Genomic DNA, 10,866 nt, shown 5'->3' on the forward strand with positions numbered 1-10,866 from the left:
GATCTAAATTTTATTTTGTGGGCCTATCATAATTTTAAATTATCATTTCATTATTGTAGTATGCACGCCTCTTAGTCCATTTTGTGCTGCTATAACCGAATACTTGAGACCTGATCATTTATAATGGGCGGAGATTTAGCTCTGGAAGCTAGGAGGTCTCAGCCTCTGGCAAGGCCTTCTTGCTGTGTCATCCCATGGAGGAAGACAGTTAGGCAGGTATGCAAATGAGGTCCTTAGATAAGACACCAAAAAGAACAAAAATAGATATCTTGGATTTCATTAAAATAAAAATATTCGTATTTCCAAAAAACACTGATCAAGATAGGGAAGGGTAACCAACCACAGGAAATATTTGCAAATCACATAGCTTTAATGAATCCTGTACCTAGACTATATGAAGAACTCATAGAACGCGACAACAAAGAGAAGTCCAGTTTTCAATGGGCCCAGGATCTGAGTAGACCTTCCTGCAAAGAAGTTAAATAATAGACAATAGGCATCAGAAACAATGCTCAATATTGCTAAACCTTAGGCAAATGCAAATCAAAACCACAATGAATACCATTCACACCTATTAGATGACTATACCAAAAAGAGACAAGTAACAAGAACTGCAGAGACTTTGGAGAAATTGAAACCCTTGTACATGGTGGCTGTGGGCGATACAAAATGTTGGGCAGCTGCCTTAGAAAAACAACCTGGTAGTTTCTCAAAATTTCACCATAGAGTTACATGAGCGCACTGCCATCCATTCCTAGGTATAACCTTTAACCATCTGAAAACACATCCACACAAAAGGCCATGGCAGCATTACCCACAAGAACCCAAATGCCCATCAACTGGTGAACGGACTACTTGTGTCATCTTTACTCTATGTGAGGGAGAGACAAGAGGGGGAAGACAAGGCATAAAGGGAGAGACAGGGACTGGTGTCATCCTCTCCTTTTCCCGAGGACCCTGGGACAGTGGAGGCAACCCATGGAGATAGCACCTCTTCCTCTTCCTGAAGACCTGGGGAAACTGAGGTAAGCCCTGACAGAAGCAATATCCCTGACCACCTTGAAGCAGACATGCATAGCGGACAGGAGTCCCCTCCTTGGGGTAAGGGAACCTCCCTTGGAGTAAGGGAAACAATCAGATGCCGGAACAGCTGAGATGTGCTCAAAGGGGCTATGAAAGGGGGACCCCATGAGTACTGCAGGCAGACTATCGATTTCTGGGCCCCACTCCTCACTCTGTTACACTGACATGTCTGTACTCCCCTCCCCATCCTCCTCGTGGAAGCAAATGCACAAGACCTTACACAGCCTAAGATGGCTCTCCTAGCCGGAAGTACTGGTTGGGAGCTTATACCAACCCACCAATAGCTAAGAGGCTGTTGGCATCTTTGCCAGCACCTTACCCCCCACTTTCAAATAAATTTACCTCCGCTCCCATTTTTCCTGCCTTAAAACTCTTTATTTGGTGGAGAGAAGGGAGGACCCAAGACCCCTAGGTGGTGTCAAATGGAAGATTATTGGGCTACAGAAAGCAAAGAAGGAGACCCGCCGCTGACCTTCGCTAGATAACCATCCCCGGTGTCCGGGGCCAGCAGTATTGGAGACAGAAGTGTCCACAAACAATGGGTGATACAAAGGCATCACTTGATATTAAAGAGTTCCCTGATTCTGAGGCTATTAAAGAAGCATCTAGAGACTTTTCTTAACGATCAGAGTGGACTGAGGGTATTTTTCCCTCTTTGCGGAAAAGCAGTGGAGATGAAATGGTTGGCAGACCAGGGCCACAGTGTGGTTGGTGTGGAAATCAGTGAACTTGGGATACAGGAATTTTTTAAGGAGCAAAACCTTTCATACTCAGAAGAACCAATCACAGAAATTCCTGGTGCCACGATATTTAAGAGTTCTTTGGGGAGCATTTCATTGTACTGTTGCAGCAGTTTTGACCTTCCCAGGGCAAATATTAGCCAATTTGACAGGATTTGGGATAGAGGAGCCTTAGTCGCCATCAATCTTGATGATGGCAAACGTTATACAGATGTAATACTGTCTCTCTTGAGAAAAGAATTCCGCTACTTCCTGGCAGTTTTGTCTTATGATCCAATGAAACACGCAGGTCCACCATTTTATGTTACAGATGCTGAAATTAGAAGGTTGTTTGGGACAAGATGTAATATTAGTTGCCTTGAGAAAGTTGATGCTTTTGAAGAACGACATAAACGTTGGGGAATTGACTACATTTTTGAAAAGTTATATCTACTGACAGAAAAGTAAAGATCATATAGATGCAATCAGGTTAACATCAATACAATTTTTATTTTCTTTGGGCATTTAAAAATGATGCTAAGGTGGGGCTGGGGATACAAATGCTTCTGAATAAACCAACTAAAAAAGAGTCAATTAAAAAATGTTAGAGGGCTGGGAATATGGCCTAGTGGCAAGAGCGCTTGCCTCCTACACATGAAGCTCTCGGTTCGATTCTCCAGCACCACATATATGGAAAACGGCCAGAAGGGGCCCTGTGGCTCAGGTGGCAGAGTGCTAGCCTAGAGCGGGAAGAAGCCAGGGACAGTGCTCAGTCCCTGAGTCCAAGGCCCAGGACTGGCCAAAAAAAAAAAAAAAAAAAAATGATGCTAAGGCTTGATAAGATATTGAATCTTCAATATTTTACTCATAAATCATTGCTCAAAAAACACAAAACTTTGTTTAGCTCCTTTAGAGAAGAACATATAATTAGAGGGAACTATTATACATGTATGTCTTATAGATTGTAAGACGCTTTCATGGAAGACATTTCTTCTACAATTAAAAAAAAGAAAAGAAAAATGTAATGAACGTAACATAAAATATATCATACACATCGAACAACTGACATTTAGAATTGCTGAAATAACTCTTTAATAGGATTTGAAGTAGTCCACAAAATTATGTAAAGTATTAGCTATTACTATAAACCCTAATCTTACACTCAGATCCTAGCACCTCTTTTCAAGATGTTTTTTACCATTACATGTTTTACCAGTTACATGTTTTTACATGTAACTGAATCATGAAACAGATTAAAAATTTTAATTAAATAAACTAATCTATATGGAAAGTATTTTTTCACATTGTAAGAATAAAATGTTAAATTTCTGGAAAAAAAAAAAAAAGAAAGCAAAGAAGGGCTGGTATCTGCTACAACAAGAAGAAGCTTTAGAAACACGATGTCAGCTGGATGAGGCAAGAAGAAGGAGGAGGGTCACGAGTTCAAAGTGGCAGAGCCAGAGCATTGAATTCTATGTTCCGATTCTACATTCAGATATAGGATAGGTCGTTCTTTATTCTGATCCAAAGCCCAGAGGCTGCTTCCCTGTTCTCCATCTTTTCCTGGACCCAGTCTCTCTCCACATCCCCTGGGGCTGGGTGAGGGAGAGACGTTGAAAAGTCATCTGGCCCAGGCCTACTACTCTCAAGGCACAATTTCCACAGTGAGGCTCCATATTTGGCAGAGATGTTCAGCCACGGCACAGACAGCTCTCAATTTATAATCCGATAAATCCCATAATGACCAGGCTCTAGCACAAACACATCATTTGCAAAACATATCATTTTTGTTACTTCATTTTGATATAGCTTCAGTTTTCTAATTGAGTGAGAAACTAAACTGTGGGGTGGCCTGTCTCTCACCCTCTGAGAGGCCTTGCTTTCTGGCCTGCTGTCTTAGCAGTACAGGACAAAGAGGAAGAACATTCCAGAAATGACTCTGATGCCTACTCTGACTGTCTGAGGGGCTCTGCCCTTGGCATGGTCATGGCCACTGGCTGAAGTAAGTAAAGCCATGGAGATTCAGAAGCTACATGGAGCAAGTACATCTGTCCAGAAATTTCCTGAGGTTGAGGGGAAGGTCATGGGGGAAGCCACCAGATCCAACTGACCAGGAGAACAAATAAGAGCTTTGAGATGCATGCACATGCGTGTGCATTCATGCGTGTGTGTGTGTGTGTGTGTGTGTGTGTGTGTGTGTGTGTGTGCTGGTCCTAGGGCTTGAACTCAAGGCCTGGGTGCTGTACCTTAGCTGTTTTGCTCAAAGCTGGCACTCTCCCACTTAAGCCACAGCTCCACTTCCAGCCTTCTGGTGGTTAAATGGAGATGAGAGTGTCAGGAACTTTCCTTCCCCAGGCTGACTTTGAACTATGATCCTTAGAACTCAGGCTTCTGAGAGCTAGGACTACAGAGCTGCCTGGCAGAGATGCAGACTACACTCTCTCACTCAGGTCTTCTCACCTGCGGCCACAACCCCAGAGATATGTTTGACTTTCACAACTGGGCATCCTACACGTATGGATTGGATAGAGACCAGAAATGCTGCTCAACATCTTACTACACACAGGACTGCCACCACACTGAAGTTATGTGGCCAAAATGTCAAGGAACTTTGCTGTTAGCCTGGGGCTCCAATGGTAGAATATATGCCTAACATATATGAGTCCCAAAGTTCAAACCTCAGGACTACCAAGGAAGGAAGGAAGGGAGGGAGGGAGGGAGGGAGGGAGGGAGGGAGGGAGGGAGGGAGGGAGGGAAACCCTGTTCTTACCTCTCATGTCTGCCTCATGAAGGAAATCACACCCTGTCCTGAGCTGCAAGTCCCTACCTGGGCTGAAGACCCGAAGGCTGGACAGGATGATCCACTTCTGCTGGAGGGCCTTTCCCTGCCACCACCTGGCCACCCCCTCTGGCCCTTCCCCCAGAGGACTCTGCCCTCAAGTAGATGGTTTCCCTACTCTTTGGGAAAGTTCACCAAAAAAAATCCCCTCTAGCCATCATTTTGTAAGCAGTAAAGATGTACCATAACTAGCTCTTTACACACACACACACACACACACACACACACACACACACACACACACACAAATAAAGTGGCTAGGGGATTTTAGCTCAGAAAACTAGAGAGCAGCAACCGATCTTAAGACTTCAAAGGTGGCACATCTTCAAATGAGCCCTCGAGGCGTACTTAGTATCTGGCGAGGCATACTTGAGTATCTAAACAGTGGCCTAGCTAGAGGAAGGGGGGTGATCTGGGAATTCGGAACTGGGGGGCGAGAGGAGGTGGGAGCAGGTAGAAGCCATCTCAGGTGGGGCCCCTTGGGATTCTGGGGACATTTGCATGTGCTCTCAGGGGAGAGCTGCTTTCTTCTCCTTGGGTTTCATCTTTAATCACTAGAGAGGAGGCTGCTAGGGAATGTGAAGGCCGAACCCTGGAACCTGAAGCCACCATAGCAAAGTCAAGGTACACACTGGCTAGGTAGGCAGCCTCTGTGAGTGAGTGAGTGTGTATGTGTATGTGTGTGTGTGCTCACACATACGATGTGTAAGTGGTGGTCTCACAATTCCTGTCCTTCCCTGGGATCTTGCTTGGCATGCTTTATACACTAAGGGGCTGGGGGTGGGGGAGGGTCCTCAAAGAATTCAAAGCAGAATGTGAGAGTAGAAGAGTGAAGGGAAGACATTTGAGGCTGGTTCCGCGTGGATGGGTCCTTGGAGTCTGAGTGCTGATGAGGCTTGGAAACTGAGTCCTGCGTGCCCGGCAGGGAGAGAGAATTAGAGAGACAGAGGGACCCCTACTGGACAAAGTACTCCAAGGTTTCCCATACATCAAATGGCTGCCTTGGAGCCATTTGACGTTTGGATGGCAGGGATGTTTCCTTCCTGGCGTCTGGCCTTGGAGGTTGCCCACCTCCATCTGGGAAGGGAAGCCTGACTTCGGAGATGGCTCTCAGGGAGGAAAAGTACCTTCTGTGCAGTCAGCCTGCCCAGGGGCCACACCACAGACTCTCGGTGGTTTCTGCTTGCTCCGTTCCTCCCTTCTCAACTCATTTTCTTAGCAGTTAGGCCACACAATCTCTGTTCTTATAAAACATCCGTTGGATTTCAAAATCTCAGATATGGGCTGACTCCTGAAGTGTGTTTTGGCCCATGGAACAACAAAGGATAAGAAACCTGAAGTGATAAAAAAAAACAACAACAACAAAACACAGATTTTCCTTCTTTAAAAACAAAGCAATTTTTAGTTACTTTAAGAAATCTGGAGCTAGATCTGATGGTGCCTGCCTATAGTTCCAGTTACCAGGGAGATAGAGAGACTAGGATTGCAGTTCAAGGCCAGCCTGGGAAAAACATTTTAAGAGATCCCTTCTGAAAAAACAAGCTCGGTTTGATGGTACCTGCTTGTAATCTCAGCTACTCAAGAGACGGAGGTAGGGGAACAAGGTCTAAGGCTGTCCTAGGCCAAAGCACAGACCTTATTCGAAAAAACAAACTAAAGCAAAAAATTAAAAAGAACTGGGGTGTGGTTTAAGTGGTAGAGGGCTTGCCAAGTATGAGACCCTGAGTTCAAGCCCCTGGGTGGCGGTGGGGGTGTGGAATAGAAGAAATCCATTTGCCTACAGTATATCCTGCTAGTTTGAATCAAGGCTGATCAGTAGGCATGGTGTTGTGACAGCGGTTGCTACACTACTACACCCTGGAATACAGGCTGACAGCTGTGTCCCTAAACCCTTGGAGAGTCCTCGCCTCCCCTCCCCACCTTCAGAACCAGGCTCCGTCCCACCTGCCACCAACCCAACAACCAAAGCACCATTTGTTTTGGGACAGCAGGGCCAGGGCCCTCTGCTGATTATAAATCATTCCAAACTGTGTGGAGACAGCTGTCTGCGGCTCTCTGCTTGGCATGTTTTAGCTAGAGCAACACAAGTGTTTCTTTTTTAATCCAGCCAACACTGGGTATGTTTTCCCTGTGCCAGTCATTGCTCTAGAGAACTCCATAGCATCTTCCCTTTTGGTAGATATAGAAATGGAGGCACAGAAAGGATAAGTCATTTGCCCCATAGTAAGTGGAGGGCTGGGCTTAGGGCAACAGAGACTGTTGTTCTCTGCCCTAGGAAATACTAGCATCAACTACTGAGGAAACCTCAGGGTAGACTCCAGGCTGGGTACCAGCCCTTAGCATTTTTTGCTCAAGGCTGGCACGCTGGCGCTCTCCCACTTGAGCCATAGATCTACCTCTGGCTTTTGATGGTTAATTGGAGACCAGAGTCTCATAGGCTTTCTTTCCCAGGATGACTTTGAACCTCATTTCTCAAATCTCAGTCTCCTGAGTCACTAGAATGATAGGCACAAGCCATCAATGCCTGGCTTTTGAGGAGACTTTTACCCCCAAATAAGACAACTTCTTTTAAAAAGTGGAGGCGACTCAGGCGTTTTAGTTCCTAGGGCCTGTCTATACTCCCCCTCCCTTAATCAGTCTGAATTAGAGATTTTTTTTTTTTACTTTTTCCCCTCCTCACATAAAACTTCACCAAGTCTAGCTACAAGTTCCAGCCAAGTCATTACTGCAGTTCCTAGCCTGATTAAAAAGCAGAAGCAAACAAACAAAACCCCCAACCATGTGAGAGCAGGAGATCTAGCAGATTTGGGCATTTTTCTAACAGTTGCTTGGAGACTCCTAGTATCTCCGTTGTTGGGCAGTGCTTGAGTAAGTCAGCCTGTTTAAAAAAAAAAAAAAAAAACCACAGATGGGTGGCTCTGCCCTGGGCCAGCCATGTGACATCGGATGAATTCTCACATTCCCTGTGCATCACCTGTCTTGGGTATAAATTGGAGAATCTGATTATAATACCTGTTCAGTGAATTTCCTGGGAAGATTTGAACAAGACAAATTAGAACTGAGCCTCAGCCTGGGTTTGAATCTTTGCTCGTTAAATGACCTATGCCTCAATATTCCACACCCATAAAATGCAGGGTGGGTGTTGGGTACTGCTTACCTTCCATCATCGCTAAAGGAGTCAGTTTATTCTCTGTGCCTGCACATGTAAGTGCTACAGAGTAGTGATGCTGGTATGGTTGTTCAAAGACTCTCAGCTAACAGTCAAGTGGAGGTTTGCCATGCTGCGTACTCTGGCAGGCAATTGCCCGCCCAGAGTTGGCATTGTTTTCTAATTTGTTCCAGGACAGTGTAAGTGTCTTGTTAGCTCAAGGGATTGGGGTGTCTAGCAAATACTAGGTTAGCATTATCTTTAGGCTTTGGGCTGGTGTTTACCAGACTGTTACAATTCTATTACAGTGTTACTACTTGGTAGCTTTATGGAATCTCCACAAACACTCCATGGTATGCTTATAGCTCAGGTTTCATTGGTTTTTTTTTGTTGTTGTTTGTTTTTGCTCAAGGCTAGCACTCTGCCACTTGAACCACAGCGCCACTTCTGGCCGTTTCCTATATATGTGGTGCTAGGGAATTGAACCCAGGACTTCATTTATACGAGGCAAGCACTCTTTTTTTTTTTTTTTTTTTGCCAGTCCTGGGCCTTGGACTCAGGGCCTGAGCACTGTCCCTGGCTCCTTTTTGCTCAAGGCTAGCACTCTGCCACTTGAGCCACAGCGCCACTTCTGGCCATTTTCTATATATGTGGTGCTGGGGAATCAAACCCAGACCTTCATGTAGAGGAGGCAAGCACTATTGCCACTAGGCCATATTCCCAGCCCAGGCAAGCACTCTTGCCACTAGGCTATATTCCCAGCCCCTCATTTGTTACCATTCAGATAGTATGCTAGAAACAGCAACAAAAATATTAACGAAGCCAAGTGTGGTGGTTCAAGTCTGTAGTCACAGCTATTTGGGAGGTAGAGATATAGAAGGATTGCTATTCACAGGCAACCCTAGCAAATCAAATCAAATCAAATAATTACTGAGCTGTTATGTCCCAAATCAAGCTAACTAGGGTAGTGTATGCCTGTAATCCCAGCTACACAGGAGATGGAGGTAGGAAGACCCCATTCTGAGTGAGACTGGGTCAGGGAAAAGTGCAAAGACACTATGGGAAATATGAACGTGTCAGGGGAATGGCTTAAGTGATACAGCCCTTGCCTAGCAAACACGAGGTTCTAAGTTCAAATGCCAGTGTGCCCAGGGTTGGGGTGGGGATGGAAGCAATTAACAAGGCAAAATGTTAACTTGTGACAGCCAATCTTGTGTATTGCTTGGATACATGTAGATGAGGTTCGACTATGGGAAAATGCACAGGATGAAGATGAGGTCTGGATAATGGGTCCCCTGGGGTGCGACGGGAGTGAGGTAAGGAGGAATAGCGGGACCTTCACTCTCTCTATAATCAATTGCTCAAGCTTAATAGTTGGGCACATGGTAGATGTCATGAAATGGTGGCTCCCAAGAGGCCGTGTCTACTTCTCAACCCCCTGGGTCCAAGCTGGCCTCATGACTTTGGCCCCTCACCATGCGGAACATTGTTTGCATTCTGAGCTTAGGCCTCAGGAGTCTTTGGCTATTTCTGTTCTTAGACATGAGATCCTGAACCAGCCTGCCAACATGACAGGCAAGACTGGTGGGGGACAAGAGACCAGTCAGTTATCCATCGATCTAGGGGGTGTCTGAGGAGCCTAGCTGAAATCAGCCTCCCACAGCTTCTGGAACTTTCTGGATGACCTACAGATTTGTGATCTAAGAACCTGCTTGTTTTAAGCTATCACAATTTTTTCCTTTGGTTTGTTACTCAGTGGAAGCTAACCATCTCATCTGAAAAAAGCCAAGCTTTCAAACTATATCCGCAGGTGCTCAAGAACTATTGATGTAAACAATTGAGAAATTCACAAATGAGGTTAACATGGCGAATGAAAGAAACAGGAAGAAAGCAAGTAACTAACCATGTGAAACACTTGCACTTGTGATAAGTGCTGGAAAGAAAAGGTCATAGCTATGGGAGCAAATGAGTGGAGGTAGGGGAAGGGATCCCTCCACTGGCTTCCTATCCATTTAACCAAAAGAGCTAAAACTCCAAAGTCAAGAGGGGATGGCTCACCCCTGTGATCCTGGCTACTCAGGAGGTTGAGATCTGAGCAGCACAGTTCAAAGCCAGCCGGGCCTAGAAAGTCCCTGAGAGTCGTTTTTTTTTTTTTTGGCCAGTCCTGGGGCTTGGACTCAGGGCCTGAGCACTGTCCCTGGCTTCTTTTTGCTCTGCCACTTGAGCCACAGCGCCACTTCTGGCTGTTTTCTGTATATGTGGTACTGGGGAATTGAACCCAGGGCCTCATGTATACTAGGCAAGCACTCTTGCCACTAGGCCATATCCCCAGCCCCTCCCTGAGACTCTTATCTCCAATGAACCACCAAAAAGCCAGAAATAGAAGTGTGGCTCAAGTGATAGAATAAAAAAAAGAAAAAAGCTAAAGGACAATGCCCAGGCCTTCTGAGTTTAAGCCCCAATCCTGGTACACACACACACACACACACACACACACACACACACACACACACACACACACACACACAGAGCTAAAATTCCTCTGGTGGCCTCATCTCTTGCCAATTATGACCCAACCAACCACCATGACTGTTCCTCAGGTGCTGTGCCACCTCACACCCTTGCTGAAGTCCTTGCTTGGCATGCTCCTCCCTGAGATACCCCCACCCTCCACCCTTCCTCCTTCAGGTCTTTACTCAGATGCACCCTGTCCACCTAGGCCTTCCTCACCACCATATAGGAGTGGCCACAACCGGCTCCTAGACATCCCTCCCTCCCTCCCCTGCTCTGCTTTAATGCACAGTGCCTGTCACCTCTAGCCTGCCTCCACCACAGAAGGACCCTGTCTTGAGTCTAGATAATGTCGTGATTTAGGGCCCCAATTTCCTGCCAATCCTGAGTGGAAGTAAGGCAAGCAGCTGATTTTGAGCCGCATTGGGAATAAGACAAGATGCTTTTAAGAAGCCCAAGTGCCTGGGTGAGGGTTGGCTTGTCTGAAAACTCTGCCAACAGGCTGGTAACAAGGTTAACAATACACTTTGCATCTCAGCCTCTCTGTGGTATGCTCTGCCCTGTGT

The 10,866-nt window shown here is 45.9% G+C and overlaps 1 protein-coding gene across 1 annotated transcript; it reads left to right on the forward strand.

Annotated features, from left to right (window-relative positions):
- The first annotated feature begins 978 nt into the window (after positions 1 to 978).
- On the forward strand, positions 979 to 2,682 carry LOC125363028 (thiopurine S-methyltransferase-like). The gene is made up of 3 exons (XM_048362007.1): positions 979 to 1,025; positions 1,592 to 2,344; positions 2,635 to 2,682. Exons 1-2 carry the CDS (start codon positions 979 to 981, stop codon positions 2,268 to 2,270), a joined length of 726 nt encoding a protein of 241 aa, XP_048217964.1. The 3' UTR covers positions 2,271 to 2,344; positions 2,635 to 2,682.
- Positions 2,683 to 10,866: the final 8,184 nt, after the last annotated feature.

Source organism: Perognathus longimembris, chromosome 14 (genome assembly GCF_023159225.1).
Source record: "Perognathus longimembris pacificus isolate PPM17 chromosome 14, ASM2315922v1, whole genome shotgun sequence".
NCBI classification, from domain to species: Eukaryota; Metazoa; Chordata; class Mammalia; order Rodentia; family Heteromyidae; genus Perognathus; species Perognathus longimembris.